The 27,231-nt window shown below is 38.6% G+C and overlaps 5 protein-coding genes across 5 annotated transcripts in view; all 5 read right to left on the bottom strand.

Moving 5' to 3' along the window:
* Positions 1-6,047, bottom strand: part of LOC134825512 (protein SGT1 homolog) — a 63,039-nt gene extending 56,992 nt beyond the window's left edge. Inside the window, exon 1 of the mRNA XM_063837740.1 lies at positions 6,030-6,047. The gene's annotated coding sequence lies outside the window, so the exon portion shown is untranslated. The remainder of the gene's footprint in view (positions 1-6,029) is intronic.
* LOC134820597 (lipoyl amidotransferase LIPT1, mitochondrial-like) lies at positions 126-2,269 on the bottom strand. Its single transcript, XM_063831089.1, has 4 exons — positions 1,957-2,269; positions 1,651-1,776; positions 1,198-1,305; positions 126-968 (listed from the first exon to the last, which is right to left on the bottom strand). The coding sequence occupies exons 1-4, from the start codon at positions 2,174-2,176 to the stop codon at positions 400-402; spliced, it is 1,023 nt and encodes a 340-aa protein (XP_063687159.1). The 5' UTR covers positions 2,177-2,269; the 3' UTR covers positions 126-399.
* LOC134820591 (uncharacterized) lies at positions 3,061-5,727 on the bottom strand. The gene is made up of 2 exons (XM_063831075.1): positions 3,579-5,727; positions 3,061-3,406 (listed from the first exon to the last, which is right to left on the bottom strand). Exons 1-2 carry the CDS (start codon positions 4,719-4,721, stop codon positions 3,320-3,322), a joined length of 1,230 nt encoding a protein of 409 aa, XP_063687145.1. The 5' UTR covers positions 4,722-5,727; the 3' UTR covers positions 3,061-3,319.
* A 587-nt stretch (positions 6,048-6,634) lies between the features above and the next one.
* Positions 6,635-7,524, bottom strand: LOC134811537 (uncharacterized). Its single transcript, XM_063818485.1, has 3 exons — positions 7,448-7,524; positions 7,102-7,300; positions 6,635-6,799 (listed from the first exon to the last, which is right to left on the bottom strand). Exons 1-3 carry the CDS (start codon positions 7,522-7,524, stop codon positions 6,635-6,637), a joined length of 441 nt encoding a protein of 146 aa, XP_063674555.1.
* A 148-nt stretch (positions 7,525-7,672) lies between these two features.
* Positions 7,673-25,469, bottom strand: LOC134815657 (lipid droplet-regulating VLDL assembly factor AUP1-like). The gene is made up of 8 exons (XM_063824213.1): positions 25,306-25,469; positions 24,968-25,114; positions 24,702-24,783; positions 24,234-24,302; positions 19,383-19,720; positions 17,468-17,709; positions 17,137-17,320; positions 7,673-8,266 (listed from the first exon to the last, which is right to left on the bottom strand). The coding sequence occupies exons 1-8, from the start codon at positions 25,401-25,403 to the stop codon at positions 8,227-8,229; spliced, it is 1,200 nt and encodes a 399-aa protein (XP_063680283.1). The 5' UTR covers positions 25,404-25,469; the 3' UTR covers positions 7,673-8,226.
* Between the last annotated feature and the right edge of the window lie 1,762 nt (positions 25,470-27,231).

The raw sequence follows: 27,231 nt of genomic DNA, 5'->3' as shown, positions 1-27,231 counted from the left end.
GGATAATTTTGTTTCGAAGACAAATTATGAATTAAAATGAAATTTTTACCGTCGTGATACAAAGTATCGAGACGGATTTAATGTTGGATAGACAACATGGAATTAGTTAAATGCGACAGTAATTAGACTTTCGACAAGCTTCATGTTTATTGAATAATATAATTACTCAAACGTTGATCATCTCTAAACAAATGACGGAATAAAAATAAATCATCAGTCTATATAAAAATAAAGTCTACCCGTGAATATACATTTTAACTTTCTTACAATTCAAATTCCTGATAAAAAGCAACCTATAGTCTATACCGAATCATGTACAAAGTAAATAAGCTTTGGGGACAATGGCCCATCCTCCAATCGATTTAACAAATAATTTGAAGCGTATTTACAAGCTTAATGTTACGAAATTTGGCTCTTGTTGAGCTCACTTATGAATCGTGAAATAACTCCAGGATCATATCTCGTTCCAACTAGATTACTATTTTCTGAACCGTCTACTTCCTTCACCAGGCCTCTCTCTACTGACACTGGCACAGTTCTATCATTACCTAGCTCAAACTGTTTTACAAACTTTGGTGATCTGCCGAATATCCAGTCCCACGATTCATGATCGTGATCTATAACTTTATCCGGAACTTCTTCAACCAGAACCAAAGTATTGTCGGTATCCTGAGTGCAATCCTCACTCCATAAATCTACCTCAGCGGGTATACTCTCAAAATAAAGAGACAAGTATTCTTCCGCCACGTCATCTATTATATTACGAGGAGTTATGACGTCATGATGTTTAGCACTGATGACGTCACGTGATTGGGGAGTGACGTCACGTGACAAAGCAGAGAGTAGTGATGTGGTGGGGCTGGGCACTGAGGCGGTGGAGGAGCCCTGCAGTGTTTTGTCACCTTGTAGCAAGCCGGAGAGGGCCGCTAAATCTGAGTTCACAAGCAGTGTGCAGTGGTGAAAGGAACCTGCAGGGTTATTTTTACGAGTTAGCGAATAGTTCAAATATTTCAAATTTGATTTATTCAGAAGTGACTCACTTAGAAAGTATTAATCATAGAGTTATTATTTGTCATGAAATTTAAATCACTCAGCTCAAAATTTCCTATTCTAGCGTGTTACCGAATACTCAGAATATTTAGGATAAAGTTCACTGAATAAAACAATATCCCATACTAAAAACTATGATACCCTAACCTGTTCTAATGATACGGCTGGCGCTGCCAGATATCTTTCTGTCGCCAATGTGCAGATCATGTCTCTTATTGAGGTCTATAGATAACATATGTCGCTCCGACAGGGTCTCTGCAAATAGAGCTGCGGTCCCGTTACCTCCGCTATTTTTGAACGATTGGCTGTGAAAATAGAGGAAAAATAACAGCAGAGACTGGGATTGTTGCACCAATCGTACCATAATAAGTTGATAGAATTTACTATTTAGACATGGCTCATGAGCTGGGTGTCTAAAATATACGGCAAAATGCGTTATAGTGTAGCGAATGAGTTTAAAAAGCAATTAATTATGAAAGTCCAAACCAAAAGTCGAAGGTCTAAATCCTAAATGGGTGGGAGTTGACACCACATACAACTATACAAGGTGGCAATGTTCCAAACATGATCTGTCGAGGGGGAGATTACGGTTAAACTCACGAGACAAGAATTGCAAGTTCCGGGCGGGACAGTGAGAAGGTTTGTCGGAGAAGAAAGAGAAGTTAACGTTCCCCAAATCATGGTAAACTGTCCCTCCACCACTTACTCTTCTGGCTATACTGACTCCTGCGGGTATCCCGTATCAAGATTTGATGAGTATTATATAGGTATTCAGTTACTTCATCGTGAAAGACCTGCCCAAGCAATTCTAAAAACGCAGCTGAGTTGGTCGAAAATAAATGACAATGTGAATGATATGGGTTCAGACTGCAGACTAGACTTCAGCTAAACTAAAATGATTCTAACCATCTTTTTTGGCCCTGTCGACGTTAACTTCCCTCCACGTGTTCTGAAATCTCCCAATCACAACGCACGGCTCATTCCGGTAAATCAACAAACAGTCAAAATTGGCAAAACTCCAATTGTTCAAGATCCAATGTTCCAGAGCGAGGTTTTTGTAGACGTTTGTAACATTAGACAGGATAACTTTGGCTCGTTTTCCTTGTCTGGCAGCACATGTTGCCATTTCCTTGATGATTTTATTAGCGCCTGACTATTGGACAATACAAAGTGAATTTGGATTAGTTTTTAAGAAACGGTAACTGGTCGCATGCCTTATATTATTGAATGACTAAATACTATACGATACTAATCTTTATTGCATAATTGATTGCTGTTGACTTATTAAATTTGAGAAGACTGAAATAGAATAAATAAATCTACGAAACAAATCAAATCATTATTTGATAAAAAATCTCCAAATATAGAAAAATTTACATTTTTTTTAGTAATTAAAGGAACTGCAAACAAATTGTTAAACTTAATACTCTTCAAAAATACTCGAAGTTTTGGTTATCGAAGTTTTTGTTATCGGATTGCTTCAGGAGATGACTCTTGTGAAACTTAGATGTCACTGCTTTTACAGGTTTTTATATCAATTAGAAATAATAATGCCGATTAATAAAAAGGAAAATCTAACTAAACGTCTACTTTTTTAGCTACTTTCTTCATCGGTTGTCAGATAGAACAGCTTAACGGCGTTAAGCTGTTCTATCTGACAACCGATGAAGAAAGTAGCTAAAAAAGTAGACGTTTAGTTAGATTTTCCTTTTTATTAATCGGCATTATTATTTCTAATTGATATAAAAACCTGTAAAAGCAGTGACATCTAAGTTTCACAAGAGTCATCTCCTGAAGCAATCCGATAACAAAAACTTCGATAACCAAAACTTCGAGTATTTTTGAAGAGTATTAAGTTTAACAATTTGTTTGCAGTTCCTTTAATTACTAAAAAAAATGTAAATTTTTCTATATTTGGAGATTTTTTATCAAATAATGATTTGATTTGTTTCGTAGATTTATTTATTCTATTTCAGTCTTCTCAAGTCTGCTTAACGACGCTTGTAGTAATAAAATTTAGTTTATCTTTAACAACTATGTGTGTAACTTTAAAACAATAAATTATGGTTTTTAAAATAAGTTGATCATACACAAATTGAAAATATTATGCAGGGTTTATCAAGAAATCAGAAGAATCGATCCTGACCAGGAATCGATCCTGACCAGATCCTGAATTAGTCAACAAAAGAGCGGAAACAGCTCAAAACTGAAATTCAGCACATGTAACTGTAAGACTACGATAACATTGCTGGCATGGCTCAAAGATATGTTAACCCCTCAGAGATTTATTCTCTAGCTGTTTGCAGATTTTGTTAAGCTCATTCTGCATTGACGCCAGTTTAGCAACCTTGGATACCTGAAATTGTGCCGCATAACATTATCATGATTATGTGAGAAACAAAATTAAAATTAGCTGATCATCCGATTTTCCAGACTGGAAAGGATCATCCGTAAAATTAATTGACAGCAAACGGAAATATTAAGGTATTTTGATTTCTTGAGATGAAAACGATATTACTTTAGCTAACCTGATTATCCTCCAGGACTTCACCACCGGCAAGTCTCTCCTCCAATAGCTTAGTGTCTCTAATCTTTTTGAGTAGCTTTTGCCTCTCTTTCTCAAGCATCTCCATCGTCCCCTTCTCACTCATTCCAGGTCGTCTTAAAGTTGGTTGATCGTTGAAGTTTGCACTTCCTCTTCCTCTACCATACGAGGTTACAGAAGGAGGATTGTAACTGTCAATCTGTTCTGGCAGAGATTGAATTACGTAACTCCCTGGACCCATGTCCCTGTTAACGACATAAACCTCATCCTTCTCTCTTCTGCTGGCTCCACGACCGCGACCAAACGACTTGGCCGGCTTTTGTGGATCGGGTGAGTTGATTGATAAAGACTTCGCGGAGCTTGAGTATGGTTTTCGTGGTGGTTCAGCAGAGGCTGTACTAGTATCATAGCCTCCCGCAGAGGCCCCAAAGGGGGCGGGGTTGTGAGTCTCTGGGCTCCCATTTCCTTTGCTCTTTGACTTTCCGCTGGAATTGGGTTTTCTAGGAACTACTCCTTCAGAATAATCTGGTTTATCCTGATAGTAGTCGTAAGTAGAACTACTGAGTTCAGCATTTCCATATTGTTTATCATAAGATAAACCACCATGATTATTACCATTCCGTCGAGTAGTCTCTTTTTGTTTGCCATAACCGTTCTCTGTCGCGTAACCTGTCGTACGACCGGATGAGAAAGAATTGACCTCCTGTTGCTGCTCCATCCCTCTTCCGTTTCCTAACGATTGAAAAGTGTTGTAGACTGTTTGGGTGACAACGCGGTTGGTAGCCGCTGCAGAAGGCATCTCTAGATCCCACTCATTTGATAGCGTTGCCTGAATCTTGTTTGCCTGCGATTCTGGGATGAGAAGCTCGAGGTTCCTGGAGTCATCCATCACCAACTGAGGCTCAATAATAGCTCTCTTGTTGCAAGTTTTAAGATGATCTTGGAACCTGCTCTTTAAGATGACGTGTTTAGCATCGTAGGGGCATTGTGAATACTCCTTGCCATTGTGGTTCTTTCTGCATTTGATGAGGTGATAAGGAAACCTCATCTGGCTTATCATGTGGACAGGATCGTATGGACATGGAATCAATACCTCACGATCCGGGTCGACAACAGCATGTGACATAGTGGTAGCTAGCTATTAACCTGAGGGTTCGTATTTAGCAGAGCAGAGAATTAACTGTAATCAATCATGTTGAAATGTTTTGAGATAGAAATGTACTCCTTCATAAATTTTCCGTTCAATCTTTTTGATTTTAAAAGAATCTAAGCTGATAAAAGCAAAGCGATGTATTCAACTAAAGGAAACACCAAAGAACATGATTCACACCCGAACTAAATGTAACCTTTATCTATTTATATAGTGCTAAATAAAAATATAATTCTAACTAAAAACTGTCCGAAACTCAAAGATTTATTCGACCCTAATATGAAATTACCGTCGTCCTGAAATTCTACCTTAAAATGTATATTGATTGTTGACCTTTGTAGAGTATTTTAAAGGCACTGACAAAACTTTGAAAATGACGAGGTCGCAAACAGTTTTTCTTAATACTTGGCAAAATGAGGCCAGTTGAATCAGCCAACCAAATAGGTATGACTGCGTAATTGTGGACCTACAACTGGTCTATACTTAACCAGCAAGTGTAGGAACACTTATTCAAATTGGTGACTTCTGCAGATGTTTTATCCAAGTGAAACTAATCTGATAAAACTAGCGAAAGAGAAAGAATTGACCTCCCGCTGCTGCTCCATCCCTCTTCCGTTTCCTAACGATTGAAAAGTGTTGAAAACTGTTTGGGTGACAACGCAGCAGCTGGAAAGGTATGTCTGGATCCAACTCGTTTGTTAGTGTTGCCTGAATCTTGTTTGCCTGGGATTCCGGGATGATATGCTCGAGGTTCCTGGAGTCATCCATCACCAACTGCAACTAAATAATGGCTCTCTTGTTGCAAGTTTTAAGATGATCTTGGTATCCGGTCTTGAAGATAACGTGTTAAGTACAGAGAAGGTACTTGACATTGTTTCTAGACTAAATGAGGTAAAACCTCGTTTGGCTTACCATGTGGACAGGATCGTGTGGTCTCAGGATTCTGAAACTCTGGCATATCACATAATTTGACACCTAAATAGGAAGGTAAGTAGTTGTTAGGCAAGTGAAGAAGACTTTTCATTAACAATTTAATATAATATCAAGATGAACTTGAAATAATAATAAGGATTCCAATTGTTATATCACAGTATATGATGATTGCTTTTTGAACACTTTGATACAATCTACCACTTATTTGATAATCTGACTGAGTCGTGTAGTGTTATTGACTCTCATTTTATGATTATTTCAAGAAACTTTCTGATTTTTTTAATAGACTCAATGACAATGTTCTAATGAAAGTAAATACGTGTCGAAATTTCTACGTCATACTTATAATTTCAAATTATTTGTTATATAGTAGTGTTGAAAGTATTATAATTTTAAAAAGAATTAAAAGGTTTTGTTAATTTTGAATACTCTCAACACTACTATATAATTATAATATATATAATAGTACTGTTGGAAGTATGAAAAAGTTATATGTAACAAATTATATAAGTTATATGTAACAAATTATTTTAAATTATGAGTATGACATAGAAATGTCGATACGTGATTAATCTATTTACCTTCATTAGAACATTGTCATCACTGAGTCTATTTTAAAAAATCAGAAATTTCCTTAAAAGAATTCTTTGATAATATCAACACAGCAATCATGATGGTTCCGAACGCGAATAAAACGACACAATTCAAAATAGCAAAATATATATTAATGATGGAATCTTCTATAAAAAGCCTCCTGCAATTTTCTGTGACTCAAAAGAAGTCAAAACTGAAACGCCACAAAGAGATAAGAGTTAAGACGTAACCACTACCCACGGATATGATGGTCTTGCAATATTATCCGGTTAAATAAAATTTAGGACGATGTAATATGCGACACAATAACAAATAAAAAGATAAGGTCAATATAAAAGATGAAGGTTCGTTTTGCTTCATTTTTACCTAATTCTCATGATTTCCAGTTCGAAGGTCAAACCGGCATTAGGGGGAATGCCCCATGCTGGAAATCCACCGGATCCGTAACCTTTAGCACCAACCATGGAAATCCTGGATTTCTCTCCTAAACTCATGGTCATAGTGCCTTCATCCCAACCAGCGATTACCTAGTAGTTCACAGTCGTTAACAGGCAAATCATTGAAACAATTAAAAAGTTGATTAGACTAACGACATATCTAGACAGAATGAACTACTATTGTACATATTATGATTTGTTTTAACTAATTACAAGACTAAAAATCGATTACATTTATTGAGTATGTATAGATGGATGTAATGGGAATACTTTAACCAAGTATACCCTAGCTACAAATTGTGTATAATACTTTGTCTTATCTGTAAATGAAAAGCTCTAAAACTTGAGTAACTGAAACAAAATTTAAAATTAAGCAAGAAAATGCCTCCCACCTGTCCAACACCAGCCTTAAAAGTGAACTCTGTTTGACCAGGATCACGTGTGCTCCAGAACTTCTTCAAGCCCTCAGTGAGCATGCCAGTACAGTGGACTGTCACAGAGGCTCCTTTCGTCACCATTTGCCCATTTCCTGGGGTGATCACCGACTTCGTGACTCCATCTGACACTTGGATTGGTGCTGACATGACCTCACTAAATATTGGGTTCAAATTAAATAATAAATATAACACGGCAATTATGATGGTTCCGTATCCGAATAATACGAGACACTTCTTTCGACTGGGATTACGAGAGCTACAGAGCTTTTTCAAGCCATCAGTGAGCATGCCAATAAAGTACATCGTCACAGAGGTTCCTGTCCGACTAGATTCTCCAGTTTCTTGAGTGTTCTTCGTCACCCCATCTGGTTCTGACATAACCTCACTAAAGATAGGGTTCAAATTAGTACTGTAGATTTCATACACTTCAGAAAAAATCTTCCATTCAGAAAGATATATTAGAAAATTTATACACAATGATGGGATTCCGATTCAACCGGAAGTATTCTGGAGGAAAAGTCGAAAACATGTACACGAATTATCATATCAAAGTTTAAATTCTACAACAATAACATTTCATTCAAATTTTTACACGATAAAAAGAAAGATCAGCGAGATGAAAAGGCTACGGGGATTATAGACTTCGAAAAAAGCAAAATTGAAACTCACAGCAGCAGAAACTGTGCAGAAACTAAGCGAGGGAAAATATTGTGATATCCCATCTTCATATTTAGTAAATTATGCTTTTTCGAATCCATTATTACTAAACGCCATTACTAAACAAATTATCAAATAGAATAAGAAAAATCACATGAACAGCCCCATACATCATATTTGATACAATTAATGCTAAACGCACTGTACCAATTAAATTATTTTAGGTTATTACCATCATCATATTATTATCATACAAGGAAATTTCTCACAATTGAGCCAGAGTTGTTTAAACCTTCTAAATAAACGAGTTAAAACTATCATCCTTATTCCTTGAGCAGCTAAAACAGGAACTATTAGCGTTAAAGAGAGAGTTGAACCAGCTCCGTTGCGCAGTGCGGCAGGAGATTGTGGGCTGTGTTGGTTTTATGGTTCAATATCTAACCCATTCTTCTCGATGTACCTCCTGAAATATGCCAGGTTATTTGAGGTTGAGTAAGTGAGTAAGTTTTTTTAAATTTATTGCCCTTAATTAAAATTTTAAAAACATAGCACGGAAAATAGAGTTGTCTCAACTATAAACCTGTCTTTATTTGTCCGATTTAAACTCTGATAATGTGGATACTTTGCGCACCTTATAGAACAGGTGTTAATATTTGCAGTTAATCAATGGTTAAGATACGGTTCGGGGTCACGTGACGTCACCATTCACTGCTGTTGCTGCAAACCAACTTTAATGCAGTACTTCACCTGGTTGATATCTTAGAACTTTAGAAAGAGACCTCCTTAATAATAAGCTCAGACAAATAACAATTGGTCAAGGGTTGCTTAATTACTCAATAAAAGATCATGGGATCCAATACGGAGTTAGTTTTAAGCCCTATCCCATTAATTTTTTGGCAGATGTCATAGATTCCAGGTGTGTGTGATTATTTCCCAATGTTATGGACAGTGGACACGACACTCAACTCTGAGGAATGTACTATCTCTGATAGAATAGATAATATTTGCTCGTTTTTAAAAAATGCATTAAGTCCGGTTGTCGGCTCCATAATCGCATACATTTTCTCGGATCAGTGCATCTGATTTTGTAATCATTGCCCTGAAACAGGCTACATATCTTGGTAATGCTATTCAGATGGAGGCAATGGCCACTACTTGTAGTTACAGCTGCGGCAATTTGGTGTAAAATAACGGGTTTGATAACAGAAAACAATGGATAATTTGATACAAAGAAGCCAAGCGTGGCTGGATCCTGATTTGCTCCAGTGTCAAGCGTGAAATTTTGCAGCCACTGTCCATCAGGAATGTTATGAAGCTTCTATGCAAGGTTGGGATCATGTCTAACTCGAGGTCAAAAATCGGTAAGTTCCTGTCAGTTTCAGAGTGACAGGTGTTTTGCTATAATATGATACATAACGTGACATAATTATTGTAACTCTTCATTTTAAATCTCTTGTCCACCGCGTAAATATTATATTATTATATGTACAGATCTAGTTAACTCTGTAGTCTTTTACACCATGTTATCAAGTTGTTCAGTCCCCCCTCCCCCCCTGTTGTATCTTATCGTCGATTTAACAGTTAAACTACTAGCATGATTCACTTCTAACTATTATTCCAGCTATTTAGATGGACGCAAGCTACTGTCATTATACCATGAACTTGATGTTGAACTATTTGATGCTGACTATAATTGGTGCTGCTGACATGGACCTAACGTCTGTAACCGAAACAGGTTCATCACTCTTTTCAAGAATAAGATATTATCTAATTGTCGAAACGGTAATTTAGGGGACGGGGCTAGGAAACTTATAGACATCACCCCTGAAACTTAGCTTCCTATACTATGTCACATTGTCCCTCTCTCGCTACAAAATCTGTTTTCAGGTGTAATTAAGTGTCATACAGTGAATCTGAAGGGGTACCTGAAACAAGAATGCAACTACAAGGGCAGAAGAGTGTACAAATGCTGGGACAGTGAGGTATATTATCGTATCATCAAGTCCTCGTACTTACTTACAAAGTACACTGATTTGGAGGGAGGGAGAGAGGGGAGGTGCTCTAACGACCCTAACGTTTATCAGGTGATAGGAAGTTTAATGATTAAATATATATTCCATTTTTAGGATGATTTTATCTAAATGACACTGTTCAGACCCAACAGGGTACGTTCAATACTACTATTCCAGGAATGTGGACACGGACAAGAACAACAACACGCCCTCTCCCAGACCAGTCTGCTATGTGGGTACTACCTGTGTAGCACCTCATCTCAAACTTTCAGTGGGGACCTCATTATCATTGGGAAACACTGTAACGGGGTGGTTCAGTGTGAGGGGGCTGTGGATGAGGCGTTCTACCCTGATCCTGAGGAGGCATTCACTTGCTCAATCACTGGGAAAATAATAGAAAGATCCAAGGTATGGACTCAATGTGCAGTGTGTACTTGTCCGGCTTAATACCGAGTATGATTTACGGATTTGTGGAGTTTACATGAAATATGTGTACACAACCGGTTAAGAGCGTGCATTATACCGATTACAGTCCAGATAATGAGAACTTTAGCCAAGCTATTTTATACTTTTGAGTTTCTAAAACATAACAAACCAACATTCGCGTATTTCGTAATTCTTCTGCCACACTGATTAAATGTTTCGCTGTAGCGAAACGCGTCATACAGTGGTGTTACTATAAGAAAGTAATTATGACGACAAGGGAGTCAGGGACTGGGAGATCTATGAAATACAAACATTTAGCCTGTATAATGGCAAGCCAGCGTAGTAAGATTAGATAAGTAAAATTGAAAGATAAGACAATTATGTAAGCTCCATTGACTGGCAGGTATGTGACGGGGTAGAAGACTGTACAGATCAACTCTACTCTGCGATCCCAGAGGACGAGTTGAACTGTAACCACAGTTACGGAGTGGAGTGTCTGACACGTGGTGACCGCACCCCAACATGGGTGCACCCTGCCTACATGTGCGAGTGGGACAGCACATTTGGGGAGTGGCAGTGTGCTGATGGCAGGGATGAGCAGGGCTGTAGTCCCGTCAGAGAGTGTGTATCCGCGTACTTTGGACGACGGAGGAATATTACGGAGAAGCAGATGTGTTCACCACCGGTGGGATCGTACCCAGTGTGTGTTGATGGACAGGATCAACTCAACTGTACTGACACAACCCTGTGGTATGTGAACATGGTCGGTTGTATGTGCATTGTGCATTCCAATAGCTAATCACAGTCCTAATCTACCGGCCAATTTTTAGGTCAGAAACTAGAGGTATTCCAAAAGAAACTAGAAGTATTCCAAAAGAAACTAGAAGTATTCCAAAGAAACTGTAAGTATTCTAGCGGAGAAGTATTTCACTCTTTATAGAACCCCTCCCAGGTGCAAGGTAAATAGCTCCCTAACTACTTTAACACGCTACACCCTCTGTGACGACTATCCAGTTTGTGACGATCTCTTCGACGAGAAATGTTTACAAGTCAACCAGGAGTGTCGGGTAAAACTATTTCAAATCTTCAAATGTTCTTTGACAGGTTTTCCAGATATTTTGAATGTTTCCAACCATATTTTGTCCGATTTAGAGAAATAGTCTTGCACTTTAACACATTTACAGTTTACACCTGTTGAAGGAGACCTCTTGTCTTGAATTTTAACACATTTACACCTGTTGAAGGAGACCTCTTGTCTTGCACTTTAACACAGTTACACCTGTTGAAGGAGACCTCTTGTCTTGCACTTTAACACAGTTACACCTGTTGAAGGAGACCTTTTGTCTTGCACTTCAATACAGTTACACCTGTTGGAGGAGACCTCTTGTCTTGCACTTCAATACAGTTACAACTGTTGAAGGAGACCTCTTGTCTTGCACTTTAACACATTTACACCTGTTGAAGGAGACCTCTTGTCTTGCACTTTAACACAGTTACACCTGTTGAAGGAGACCTTTTGTCTTGCACTTCAATACAGTTAAACCTGTTGAAGGAGACCTCTTGTCTTGTACTTCAATACAGTTACACCTGTTGAAGGAGACCTCTTGTCTTGCACTTCAATACAGTTACATCTGTTGGAGGAGACCTCTTGTCTTGTACTTCAATACAGTTACATCTGTTGGAGGAGACCTCTTGTCTTGCACTTCAATACAGTTACACCTGTTGAAGGAGACCTCTTGTCTTGCACTTCAATACAGTTACAACTGTTGAAGGAGACCTCTTGTCTTGCACTTTAACACATTTACACCTGTTGAAGGAGACCTCTTGTCTTTCACTTTAACACAGTTACACCTGTTGAAGGAGACCTTTTGTCTTGCACTTCAATACAGTTAAACCAGTTGAAGGAAACCTCTTGTGTTGCACTTCAATACAGTTACACCTGTTGAAGGAGACCTCTTGTCTTGCACTTCAATACAGTTACACCTGTTGAAGGATACATCTTGTCTTGCACTTTAACACAGTTACACCTGTTGAAGGAGACCTCTTGTCTTGCACTTCAATACAGTTACACCTGTTGAAGGAGACCTCTTGTCTTGCACTTCAATACAGTTACACCTGTTGAAGGAGACCTCTTGTCTTGCACTTTAACACAGTTACACCTGTTGAAGGATACCTCTTGTCTTGCACTTTAACACAGTTACACCTGTTGAAGGAGACCTCTTGTCTTGCACTTTAACACAGTTACACCTGTTGAAGGATACCTCTTGTCTTGCACTTTAACACAGTTACACCTGTTGAAGGATACCTTCTCCAGGTACACAAACACCAGCTGTGTGACAGGGTGAGGGACTGTGAGGGTGGACAGGACGAGACAAGAGAGGAGTGTTATCAGATCTCTGAGAGAAGGTGTGAGAGGAGGGTTAATGTAGGGAGATTGCTACCCCTCAGGAGAGAGCTACCCCTCAGGAGAGAGCTACCCCTCAGGAGTGAGGAGAGAGCTACCCCTCAGGAGGGAGCTACAGATACCACTCGCTTGGTTAGCAGATGGAGACGCGACGTAGACTGCATAGGTAAGCTGTTATCTAGATTTTCCCGAATGTAACTAGTTTTAAGCCGTTCAAGTTGATAGACTACAGAGAAGCAATGAGACTGCTAAAGATACAAATAATAGTTCCCAACAAAGGTAAGTTCTAAAGAGTATTACACAATACTTGATGACTGTATTCCACAGACGGAGTTGACGAGGAAAAGGAACAGTGGAAAGTGTGTGGTAGTACCCACACAAGGTGGCAACGACCCAACACTACCTGTACGGAGGTGTTCCAACACGGCCCACACTACGTGGAGCTAACCCTCTTGTGTGACAAAAGGCGGAGAACTCTCCATCACATTGAGAGGGAGGTCTGTGAGGAGTCCAGGAATATTGAGTCTGTTTGGAATGTAGCATAGTTGGTTCGTGCGTTACTTTTCCAGGGAAAGTGCGTTTAGTTCGTGAAGATTTTTCGTGCGTTTAAGTGCGATAAAGTGCGTCTGCACCTTTACATTACGAGGTTTACGAATTAGAAAATGACAAAATTCTTCATTCCTACATCTAACTAAGCTAAGGTAGTGTAAAAGAGAACTACCACGTGCAGTTGCACCAGTCTTTTCAGATGCACTGATATTGCGCAGATTACCGTGGATATATATACAAGTTTCTCCACTTTTCCGTGCCCACGCACTGATTTGTTAGTAACAGATTTAAAAGTGCGTTTTAAAAAAGTTTTCGTGCGTAAAGTGCGTTCGGTTTTAAAAGTGCGTTTAGAATTAGTGCGCACGAACCAACTATGGACTTGATACATCTTTTACAAGCAAGAGCCAACCTTAGAGAGAATTTCTTCGATCAGATTTGCAAGGGTTTTGCTTGACCGTCCTTTTTCCAGTTTCCGCTCTCATTAGCGATTCATCAAGCGCTTTTTCCATGGGATTTATTTTCGTTGACTTACATATTGCGTAGTCTGAACTCTGATATCATTGTGGTAATTCAATTTCTCGAAACTGCAAGATTTCGCAGTTTTTATAAATTCCTGGGTGCAGATAATTATATTTATATAAAATTAAAATAGAATTAAAGTCTATGTACCAAGCGCTGTTCCAATCTATAAATCAGTTTTATATTGGAGAAACTATTTTAATTCAGTCTAACCCAGGGTATCCGTATAGGTTATAAGATTTCAGTGATGTTTTGGGGGGGGGGGGGGGGGGCATGACAGTAGCTAGGGAGTCACGTGGGGTATTTCTAAACGACCTGTTTCCGTGTAACAACGGTAACTGTGTAACACTTAATAAGGTTTGCAACAACATTAACGATTGCGGGGGCGGCTCCGATGAAGCAAATTGCTCAAATTCCTGGCATTGTGAGGATTCAGGGGAGGACATCATTTATTCAGCAGTGTGTGATGGAACAGTCCACTGCAGGGACAGTAGTGATGAATGCAATGGCCTGTGTAATCAGAGGGTCATAGAGGACAAACTGGTCAGAATCAGCGCCTGGATCAATGGCATCTCAGGAACGGTCCTCAATGTTGTGGTCCTTGGTAAAAACATTCACAGCACGATAAAAGAAGACCTCTCAGGAACTGCGAGGGTGGTTTGTGTGTTGGTGATGAGGATCTCATTGTTGACCAGTTCATTGGTTGTCAGCATCTGATTCAGTGGAGAATCAGTACACTTTGCTCCACCCTCGGTGTTATCAATGCTTTATCTGCTCTTTTATCCACCACAGCCATGACCATTCTCAGTTTTTATCGGATGGTAGTTGTGATAAAACAGAAACCAGCACAGCACAAAAATTCGATGCACACAAGAGCAATTATCCTAGGACTATCGGCTACAATAGTTATTATCTCCCTTACCTTTGCTTTACTCCCTGTCCTAGGAGACGACGAATATTTCACTAACGGATTGTATTACGGACAAGATGTGCCTCTTGTTGTAATATGGTATTTAGAGATATCTTTTAGGATATCTTAGTTTTAGTATAACGTATATTAAGGGACGTAGAATTTAGTATGTATTTCCGGGTATATAATAACCAATGTTTTTATATGTTCGTATTTGGGAGTTACACATTTTGAGTGTAAGTCGGTTGGCTGGCAGAACTACTGTCAGACTAACTGTCTGAAACGAGCCGTCCGCTCACTTTGCACCTGACTTACAGCCAGGCCTGTGGTTGGTCCTCGCGACCACAGCGTGACTGCTAGTGGAGTGCTCATTGGCGAGACGGCGTGTCACGTGGTGCAAGCAGATGCGTTGTGCCGTCACGCAGTGTGGCGTGACGAGTTTTGAGAGTATACCCGGAGAGCCGGAAGTGGAGAGCTCACTTCTTAGTTGCCCCTTAATCATTTTAAGGGATTCGATTGTCAATAGCCAGTTTAACTGAGTACTATTCTCTGTGACTAGACACGTAGTGTGATCTATATTCACGGCAATCGCTTGGAGCGAACACTTGGAAGTTTTCTCTGTTGACGTTCACTTTGTATAACTTTCTCTTTTTTAATTAAATCATCCTTTTTAATAATAATCGTTTCATTTCTACTATACGGTACGCCCTGCCGTTTCGTGCTTCGTGACTAGAGCTTGACTAGCATACACTAAATACTAAGAAACTCCGTTTTCTATACTCTTTTCTCCGGCATAGTAAGCAAGACAAAACACATACAAGTGCTGGAGAAGTACTACGGTCGGTTGAGAGGAGAGGCGTCTTGGGATGCCATCCGTAGTCTTGTAAGTGGAATGTTTACTGACGAGTACGGAGGTATTACCCCACAAGTTGTGGGATCCTACGGAGTCTCAAATGTGTGCTTGTTCAAGTACTTTGTGACACCAATCGATGATCACAAAACTTTCGTTATCAGTAATCTAGCCTACTTTGTCCTGTGCTTCACTGCTATAACTATCAACTATCTGCTGATAAGTGATAGTCTCAGTTTACAAGGAATCATCAGCCCGATCAGCTGGCAGTAGAACGGACGCAAATAACAGACAACTTCAGCGGAAGATAGCTCTTATGATACTGACTGACTTTATGTGTTGGGGACCGTTTTTAATTTGCGCTGTTTTACATTTCTACCAGATAATAGATGCTAATAATAGTTATGCCATGTTTTCATTGATAATCTTACCAGTCAATTCGGTATGTAATCCTTTGATTTATGAAGATAGTTGGAAGAAAGCAGTTCATGAAAGAAGACCTCGCAAATTGATCAGTTCGATCCAAGAGGTCAAATATACCAAACCTTTGTGGCTAGACAGTTTACAAGAGATGTTGACAAAGAGTCGAATAAACGTTTTATCTGAGTCAATGTTATCAATTTTATCAATTTCGAAGAGGCTAGAGTGTCAGTGAATGGAGAAACTCAACTATAGAAAAACGGCGTACAAATCATGCTTTATGAGGGATGAATTAAAACATCAGTGAGGATATTCAATATTTTTGTTAAATACCGTGTCAGTATAGATCACCCCTGCAGATTTCGTCGATTTCAGGTGCCGTCGGCACCATAAAATTAAAAGCAAACATAAATTTTTTCCCCTAAAATCGAACGCTTTCTGCGCAAAAAATTGACTTCAACAGAAAAAATTAAACATGGCTTCAAATCCAAATTTTAACCAGAGATTTTTCACTTCCTCTCGATAAACTCAATTTTCAACCCAAAATAAAGTCTCAAAGGGGTAAATTACTCAGGTCAGGATTGTAGGCAATGATTATGCCAAACCATACATTTTTGTAAATTCATTAAACTTTCAATTTAGCCTAAAACACCATATTTCGCAAAATTTTTCCGGGGGGCTGCGCCCCCCTAGCCCCCGCCAATGGGGTCCGCGCCCCCAGACCCCTGCCACAGCTTGCAGCTTCGCTCGCCGACAGCCCCCCCCCCCCCCAAAGAAAAATCCTGGCTACGTGCCTGAGCAAAATATAGGTTTAGGGCTTTTCAGATGATTTGGCTCCTCAACAGATACCGATGTACATAACGGTCAATATGTAGTTTAGGTTTACCTGGCCCGTAGGTTACGAATATGCCCGAGAAGGAAAAAAAAGCAAACTTAAGAAAATTTCTCGGGAACTTAAAAGTTCACCTCAAAACGAAATCTGCACCTATGGTATAGATATTTATTTATTTATATAGTTCAAGTGAGATTAGTCTCGAGATTCCGATTTTCGATCGTTTTGTAATATATTATGTTGTAACACTATTTCCTTTCACTTATTGTAACAGGTTTTAATGTTTTATGTAGTTAGAGTCGGTATGCTGTAATGCTCCTATCGGGATTGTAGCAAGCCCTAATACAAGCATAGTTTCAACCGTGGTTTCACTGTGCGAATATTTATAACAAGAATTTAACGGGTCCATACCTCCGTCCGTCTGCGATGAGTTCCGCTTTCTTCAGCTCCAGCATATTGGATCTGGCGACGGGATCTTTGAATAGGCTACCTTGCCCAGAGGACTTTGTGGGGGTAGTTTTGGGTGCTTTTTTAATTTCTTTAGGCGCAGTCCTCACCAGGTTGTATATAGTTTGAGTTGTGTCTTTTGTTCTCACTGGAAACAGGGATCATTAAGAGTTTAGAGTTTAGAGTGGATAACCAACACAAATAATCATTGTAATCTATTAACTTGTGTAGCCCCCTTTTAACACTATTATTTCAGTTTGCCTTTTCGAATGTAAATTTATATAAAATCACTCACTCAGATCAGCTCTGATTTCACTTTCGGGAATGTTAGGCAGGACCTCAATAACTTGTCTGACCAAACTGTCGATATCAACGGGTTTGGCACGTTGCTTGACGATGGTCTTCTTGTACTCGTTAACATCGTGACATGTTAGCTTCAGGGCAGGAATGTCTAGCTCAGTGCTGATAAGATTCTGCGCATGGAGCGCTCTTTGCTCTGGATTCTTTTCTCTCCAGTCGTCTCCAACAGTTAGGTACCTGGTGATATTGAAAAATTAATATTAAATATTTTAGTGCAACAATCAAGGGCCAGTTACAGTTTCATTGAGCGTCAAATACCGGACAAACATGTTATATGACCAGCTGAGTACTGATTTGTTAGCAGTTAAAATGGTCTTGACTCGGGAGTTCGATGTTTTAAGGCGTACGATGTAACGGAAATCGGTTAGGTAAGTTGTGCCTGTCATAATTTGAAATTAAATTATTTTTGTTGTAGATCTAAAGTCCGTTAATCTAAGCTGAAGAATATAAATCAATAAAGGAATTAATTGAAAGTTCATAAAGAAGGTTCGAATGTCTTTTAAATTTAATAACATCCGGAACTATAATCACTAATCAGAGACTTATAATCGATTGAGATGTTTTGTTTATATTTTGTATCATTACAAATTAATTGCAGATGAAAGATAAGAAGCTGTGATTGGGGGAATGATAGCGGACCAATTATTTGTGGCAAGTATAAATAAGGAGGTAAGAAACTGGTTCCATACCCGTTTCAGTCTTGCTATAACGACAAATACGTTCTTTTGTTCTTTACTCTCTTTCTTATTTTCAAAGTTTGAGTGATTTAGTTTCTTTATTCTCAAATTTTCACAGCTAACCCTTGAACTATTTAGATACCACTCTATAAAAACCATCATGTCTACTGAACTTGATCAACTGAAAGCAACCCACGAAGAGCTCAGACTTCAGAAGAGAGCTATCGACCGAGAAACCGAGGATACCAGAACCAAGACTATCGAGGACAAACGAGTAGCTGCGGCTGAGATCGAGAAGCTACAACTGGATCTGGAATCCTTGAAGGAGGAAAGCGCCGCTCTTACCGAAAAGAACAAAAACTTAGAAATCAACGTAGCAAATCTTAAACTAGATCATGAGGAGAAGAAGAAGAAACAAGAAGAAGAATACGACAGTCAGAGACGTGCCAAGCAGAAGCTGCAGTTCCAGGAAGCTAAACTCTGCACCAAGAAAGTAAACATTGAAAAGAAATGTGACTTGAAAAGGAGGTGAAACACAACAAAAACGAGAGGGAGGAGGTCAAAAATATCTATGAAACTGAGATGAACAAATTAGACAACATTCTTTCTAAAGTAAATTTCCAGAGGAAGACCTGGGAAAAGAAAGTTCAGGCTGCAAAAGAACAGCTCCTGAAACTAAACGCTAACTGTATTAATGTCAGGGAATCTTCCAGGAAGGAACTCTTCGAGAAAGATCTGCTTCTCCAACGTTTGGTTCTGGACACAAACAGGTGCCTAAAGTCTATCCCTGAACTTGAGGCAAGCACAGCTGTTCTTGAGAAAATGGTCACAGAATAGGCAGTTTATATCATGATAGACAATTTTTACACCATTTGAGTTTCATAGATAGAATAAAATATGTTAAATTTTGAGAGCAGGCAGAATTAATCTCTTCCAATATGTCTTCGGCAAAAGTTTTGTTAATCTAGTTTCAAATATTTTACGGTTTTGGAGAGTATTTGATTATCTTGTATTTATGATTATAGTAATTTTGTTTCAGCACCTTAATCCCCGAGTGTTAACTCGCGTTCGTAAATCCAAACTTGACTTAATTCAAATAAACTCGAACTACTCTTTAATCGAGCGTAAAAATAAACTAAGTTAATGAAAGATAACAAAATACTAAAAACTAACCTGACATTTGCCCAGTGTGCAGGGCAGAACAGAGTCCAGAAAAAGTCTGCAATGGGACTTGAAAACAGGTAAGTAAGATGTGGGGTCAGCACATGTAACCTCTGTATATCAATACATACGACTTGCACGTTTGCACTAATACTAAAAGGCCATGATGCGAACTTCAGGATACCCTGGCCGTTGGTCATCATTTGTTCTGGCAGCGTTAGTATGGGCACATCCGAAGTTTCGAGGTGGGCTTTAGCGACAGTGGTTGGTGGAGGAGCTTCGTGGCGTGGAGTGAGATCTAATGATCCTATCACTAGTCTTATAAGGAGCGGGATATCGCGTACACTTAACTGAAAATAAGGTGTTCATTTTACTTTCGGCCAACATTCCATATAACAAAAAGTTTTTAAATAAGATGGTATCGCATATTGATAGCAATAGGGAGATCAGCTAATTGAAAACCACAATTTACCGCGGAAATTTGAGAAAAGGAACATCTGCTATAAATTGGGATTTTTGTTTATATTATGCATGTTAAGCCCTATTTAGGGAAGGAGATGGCCACGGTAAATCAGGGTTTTACTGTATTAAATTCTATTAAAAGAACTGAATTTCCCTTCACTAGTAGAGAGCGATATAACACGAGCATAAATCTGCGGAAGCAGGCTTGTCCGCCGTGGCTAAATGGATCGGCGGCGGCGTTTCATTAAAATTACACCGGCGGCGGCGGCGTACGCCGGCGTGATCCGTGAAATCAAGGCCAACTAAATTGAGGTCTATGAAATATGAATATGATCATGTACTTAATTTGGGTAATTTAGACTTAACTTCGACAAATGATGTTGGTATATTGTTATGGTATTATCTGCTATCAAATAAAAGTTGAGACAAATTGATACAATTATTTTATTTAAGGTAAAATACATAAACAATAAATTATTGCCGAAATCAATGGATCTCTCAATATTTTTTGTTGGAAACAAAATCATAGTTTTTAGAACAAAACAGTGTATATTTGAAATTCTTAACATTCATTCTAGATCGCTGACTAGAAAGAATTAAACCTGCAGCCGACTAGGTTCTTTCAATTTCCGCACTACTGGCAGGTATACAATGCACTATTCTTACTATGTTTGAGAGTATTGGGAAAGTTTTTTGCCTATCGGCCCAAAATCTTAAAAGTTCGAATTGTAAAATTTCTTCTTCAGTCAAACTTATGAGTAGGTATCTGCTCAGTTCTTCTGATAATCAATATTGTTAAGTTAGCTAAAGGTGTGTATCATGTGTGTGTTGCCCCTAGCCGCTAATCGCTATCAGTAACACTGATATCTTCAAATGAAGACAGAATTATTTTGAAGTCAGAAAATGCACGCCGTACGCCGATGTACGCCGGGGTGTATCGGCGGCGTTCGGCGTGGCAAAATCACCCGGCGGCGGCGGCGTTCGGCGGCGGCGGACAAGCCTGTGCGGAAGGTCTGCCAAGAAATTTGTCCAAACGATAATGAAATTCAGTTCAAGTTTAACATAGAAGGCCTCAGCTGCGACAAATCATAAGACAAATCATTTGCTGCAATGTCTGTTAGATTCTGGAACGCTCTCCGTAAAGTATTGAATAAACAGAATCCCCAATCTTATTTCAAGATAGCTCTGTAAAAATTATGGACACCCTATCAGACAAAACCCGAACCCTCGGATCCTCTAAAATTGGCTGGTGCAGCCAGAGAGGTGGTTTACAGACTCGGCAGTGGGATGACCGTGTAGATGTCTGTTTCCAGACGCTGCAATATGTAAGTTAACCACTGCACCATTTTTACCAAATGAGCTGATAATTTCATTCATCATCATGAAATTGTCACCCATACTAGTCCGAGACGAAAGGGAAACTCGTTAGCTTTTTGTCTCAAAAGCGATTTCTCGACGGTTATCACCTCTCTACATGATGCTTTAAACATTTTGACTCTATTGCATTTTTGTACTAAATTCAATACGGGCGTTTTCGGCCACACCCTTTTTCAGGGTTTCGCGGTCACTCGGATTTTTGTATTTCAGCCCAGAAACGTCGTAGAGACTATTCCCATGCACCAAAATGTGCCTAATAGCCATATAATATTTATATACAACTTATGAAGCAATGTATACCTTAAAATACTTATTTTCGGAAATATGGCCGAAAAACGCTTTTTGGCTTGACGCAGTTCATAATTTCCGTGTTTTTTTTCATTCACACGCTTTTGTAAAAGAGCAATAGTGAAAAGTTACGAATGGTCGTTTTTGCAGAAAAACGTGGATTTTGGAGAACGAGGTGGGTGGGTTTAAATATATTGTCATTCCTTTCGTTCGTTAGTTACCATGTCAACTTGCCGCACGCACCCCGCAACGATTGCTTGCGGAGATGTGATGTATGGCTAGCCTGTGGTCAATGAATGCGCGGCGCAAGTGTATTTTAATGTATACTATGCTAAGCTATGTAATGTATAGTATTAAGTAATGAGCCCAATTTGTACGTGGCACGCGTAGTCTACTGATTTGTATAAAACATGAGTACAGTTTACTTTTACAATTTCGTGAATTACAGATACGTTAAGATACGTTAGATAAGTTAAGTTCTACATTGCAATTGAATTGGATTTCAAGTGTTTCCCTAGTTAAGTTAAAGCATAATTTATCAATATCATTATTATGAAGTGAGCTGATTAGAGCTTATACTTATAGTTATATATTATAGTGAATGGAAATCTAGCGTCCGCCAAAACAAAAGTTGCACACGTGAGGACACGCTCAAATTGATAGAAAATTGCTAAAATCACTGAAAATTGCTATTTTCACGATTTTTATCAACTTTGGACTCCCGTTGTGATCCAAGTTCTTTTTGCTATCTTTTGAAACTTGCATGCTCATTAAACTATATATAAAATACCACTACGCAAAAATGTACGGTGATTCAATATTATGCGCACGCAACGTCCGCTCAAAGTTTGCACGTGCGAAAGGTGAGAATTTTGCTCATTCGTGATTTCGAATCAATTCTGCTTTCCCACGACATTTTGATGGCATTATATGTGAATTTAATGCCAACTTGAATGAGTAAAAAGTGCCATATTCAGTCAGTTATCGAAAAATATGCCTACCTAAACACAAGGAAATGTTTTCAAAGGTAAAGTTTCGAAATCGTTGAAATTACCTCCTTATTAATGAAGTTATGAGTTGACATTTCGACTTTGTAAATTATTCTGACATGATAATCAAAAAGAGATGATATTTGACCAAAACCCATAATCATGGGTAGAGTGGACCGCAACAGTGTCTCTCTCTCTTTCCCAAACAAAAGGAAATGATATTAATTTGAATAACCGTCCGCAAATGCAAATTGATACCGAGAATGAAATCGGTCGCTCGCTTTTCCCATAAATATTTACAATTGTAATAGATTAAGAAGAACTACCCGAAGGCAGCTGTACTCGGCAATAAAGATTGGGAAAAGCGAGCGACCGATTTCATTCTCGGTATCAATTTGCATTTGCGGACGGTTATTCAAATTAATATAATTTCCTTTTGTTTGGGAGAGAGAGAGAGAGACACTGTTGCGGTCCACTCTACCCATGATATTGATTATGTGTTTTGGTCAAATTTATTCATTCCATGAAACTATAACATATACTAAGAATACCGGACCTAAAATAATTCTGCACTGGATCCGGGCTAGATTGTCGCTTGACCAATGACCAGTACCCCACTTAATAATTATAATTGACTTCGCTGTCTCGACCAATATTGGTCTGTAATCCCTGGATTGAGATCTGTTGGCCGCAAATGATAAATGTTAGCTCATTTACCATAATAGTAATTCCGCAAAAAGAATATGGGGTTATTCTGGAGTGGGAACCAAACCACTGCGGTATTTTAGGAAATTAGCTAAATTAAACTGCGGCCAACAGATCTCAATCCAGAGCTTACAGACCAATATTGGTCGAGGCAGCGACCCTTTGACCTTTACTTTGACCTTTACTAAAGAAACCGTAATTTTGAAAAATTGCCCTTTCGTAAGACACAAATATGCTCCTGGCCAGGCCCATTAAGAGAGATGCCCGATAAAGTAGATCATTCTCCAATTTTTGTAGGTGTTTCTGCACTGGACACAAAGTGAGTCATCTTACATCTTGTGACAAATGCTATGTTGCTCATGAGTCTTTAGGATCTTTCTAGTTAACAGTCCAATAGTCCATTTGTGAATATTGTCATTGTTCGCTCGGCAAAAATCCGTTTTTCAGTCACATTTCCGAAAATAAGCCTTTTAGGGTATTATATGTTGCTTCATAAGTTGTATATAAATGTGGCCTTCATGTACATTTTAGTGCATCAGAATAGTCTCTACGTCCTTCCTAGGCGGAAATGTCAAAAATCACAGAAATTATGAACTGCGTCAAGCCAAAAACCTTTTTTCGGCCATATTTCCGAAAATAAGTATTTTAAGGTATACATTGCTTCATAAGGTGTATATAAATATGGCTATTAGGCACATTTTGGTGTATGGGAATAGTCTCTACGACGTTTCTAAGCTCAAATACAAAGATTCGAGTGACCGCAAAACCCTGAAAAAGGGTGTGGCCGAAAACACCCATATTGCATTTAGTTCAAAATGCCTTTTAGAACGGTTGGGATCCGACTATACGTTTCTGTCCAATAAAATCCATCCGTTCATATTATCTAGTCAGCTAGAAGCGCGCGTGTCCTAAAATTGGCGCGCACGCGCGAAAACAAATATACCTTGTATGATTTTCGAACCTGACGCGCTACGTACATGTCGAACTGGTAAATCTAGTTTGCCAATTTGGCAACAACTCAAGAAACAAATGTGCAACTTACCGTAGAACATACTAAGGAGCATTCTATTATCAACCGGTCCAATACTGACACGTGGTTGCTCACTATTACCTGAGAAATTGACAGTATTAGGATTTGCTTCAGTTCAAATTTTAGCTACACTTCCTGGACAAATTTTAATCCAGCCATCTGAATTAACTCCGCTCTGTCCAAAGATAATCCCACGAAGAAAATACTCTACACTACAGCACTTAGAAACCCATACAACAAAATCTGATATGCTCGCATTATGTGGTTATTAACCAAACCCTCGCCGTTATTAACGTACCAACAATCAACATGTTGCACGCATGTCAGCTTTGTTTTGAATTTTTGATCGTTTGGGCCTTGGGGTTTTTATCACACACCGATTAAACGAATCATTTCTCGAAACTAAAGAGTGATAAGATTAATGGACGACATGTGATTTTTATTTTAAACGATAAGAAAAGTGATAAGAAATCAACTTACGGATGGTTTACTATCTTGGTTAGGTGGTTTCTGAATATTAACAAACACCCCTATCAGCATTAATACCAACCGCAAAAAGTACCTGAAATAAAATCTAATAAGTTATTGCGGTTATATGACGTTCTCCTCTAGTATAATCTTTCTTCTAGAATAAATGGATGTTCTAATAGAATATATTTACTTTTGACGGAAACATGATTTGGTCCAGGTTGTACAATCGACCAAGTTGTGCAATCTTATAATATAAGAAATCAGTGCAACTATACCTTCTGAGTTTTAATCTTTTAGGCATGACGCAGAGAATAACTAAGGCTTGAAGCCCTATGAATAATCTGATGATGCCTAACACAAAACATAAAGGGAATGCCACCACGAACAGCAATACTCTTACAAAAGTCCATGTTTGTGGAAACCTGAAAAATAGGATTTATCAAGAACTTTCTAGCACAAGGAATGATGCAGAGTCAGTAATTACTCTTAGAGTTAAGAAGTTCTCAGAATTAAGCCATGCGTAGCAGCTTAATATTAGAAAATTCGCAGATAATCTCTTGATTTATACATCATACATGAGTAGTCATTGACAATTATTGATAACGCCACATACCTCTGTTCGTTAACATAAAGCTTAACATCTTCGGTTGTTGTTTCAGATTTACTAGGACTGTCTGACTTGTTAAGACTTTCAGTTGCAGTGGTAGCCATTACTTGTGGACGCTAGTACAGGTACAATCGTTATATTAGAGGAAATCAGAATTACCATACACGCCTGTACACGAAAGATCTCAGTCACAATAATATATTTTTTAGTAAAATACAGTCTAGTGTATAAATAAGCTTAATACGGCATTTAAGTCCGTAATTCTTAAGTTTGATTTGTGTAAGTTAAGCTCGGTTTGATTGTCACAGTTACAGTACGAGCTGCATAAGAAGACAACTGTAACCTGGTCTAGTAAACAGTAATCAAAGTATACCAATTTCAACTTACGGTATTGTACACATTGGGGTATAATTGTGATTGACAGGGTTAACAGGTACGGTTAAACAATTAATATTATACAGTACAAAATGCACGTTTTCAAGAAATTGCAATGTTGGATGGAAGAACTTCTGATAGCTGCTCACTGAAGGAAGTGACATTAGCGCAGGCATCACACGATATAAATCAACTGTTTTCAGCAATGCACTCGTAAAACTCTGTATCATAAACTGATGCGAAGCAGGGTGAATTTTACACCTCTTAGTTATCTGAATATTAGCTATAAAATTGAATAGAGTTAATGTCAGCTATCAAACTCCGCGTATCATCCACCAACTCCTTTAACTGACCATTATAAAACTGTAACTCTCTCTCAAGCTCCTCCTTCTCCTTCTCCAGTTCAGATAACTCCTTCTCATCCTCCTCCTCCTCCGGCTCACTCAGTGCCTTCATCACACTCTCTCTGGACAAATTCTCGCGCTGCTCGTTGCTGAAGTGGCCCGTGTGTGAATCCAACACTTTACAGTTTTCTCGCAACTGTTTGAATGTTCTGATCACTGCGTCGCTGTTACCGCTGATCCGTTCTACGCGCATTTTGTGGCGGTTCAGGTCCGGTTCGGTGAGTCTGAATTCTCTGAGACTGTTGAAGACTAACATTGTCTGGTGGACTAAGTCTGAGAGGAGTTCCTGGGTGTTTTGGGGGATTGTGGGGGCAGCGACGGAACCGAGTAGGGAGACATCTTGTACCATAGGGCTGCTGACACTTTCCATTGCTGAGCAAGTTTTAATTAGTTATATATTTTAGGTAAATATGTTACACTTTACTCGATACTCAATAGACAAATCAGTTTAACTGGTACTGGTGACCATTTATGATACGCATATTTTGCATATTACATTCCTATTGAGATTAAAGAAATGAAAAATTGAAAAGTTCTTCAATGAAATTTTCATCAAATATTTAGGTTCAGTCGGGATTAATAAAACAATTTTTTATCAAGTGAACAAATAGTTAGTAAGTACCCTTACTCGTAATATCTATTTCCTTTGTTGTACCTAACTTTTGTTATATTTTACTTTTGTTTAATCTTACTTTTGTTTTATTAATAAAATACTACACTCGTTGACTCTGTCGTGCCCTGCATTATGCGTAAAAATATTCAATATTCAAGAAAAATGAACAATAATAAAAATTGAACGAGTTCTGAGCAAAGAGACATTAAGCCTCCCGCCTAAACGCATCTGGTAAATATAAAAATGTAACATTTAATCTTGATTGACTGCTCTAATACTGTGATCACAAGTATAGCACTAATTGTAAATGTTTTAATCCAGTAAAACTATAAACAGCAACCCAATACAATTCCAACTCACAAATAATATTAATAATAAAAACTTCCTCAAATAGCACATGCTTGTAGTATTGCGTATATATAACAGTGGCAGTATTTGGATAGCAACAATCGTCATGACGTATCAATAATGAAACTTCACGCCCGATTGTGATAATTTAGTTAATGTCTGTGGTAAGGACGTACGAACGAAAACCTTCAT

This window comes from Bolinopsis microptera, chromosome 1 (genome assembly GCF_026151205.1).
Source record: "Bolinopsis microptera isolate Bmic1 chromosome 1, MBARI_Bmic_1.0, whole genome shotgun sequence".
In the NCBI taxonomy this organism is placed as follows: domain Eukaryota; kingdom Metazoa; phylum Ctenophora; class Tentaculata; order Lobata; family Bolinopsidae; genus Bolinopsis; species Bolinopsis microptera.
The sequence above is the reverse complement of the archived record's forward strand: the minus strand, read 5'-3'. Positions and strand labels throughout refer to the sequence as shown.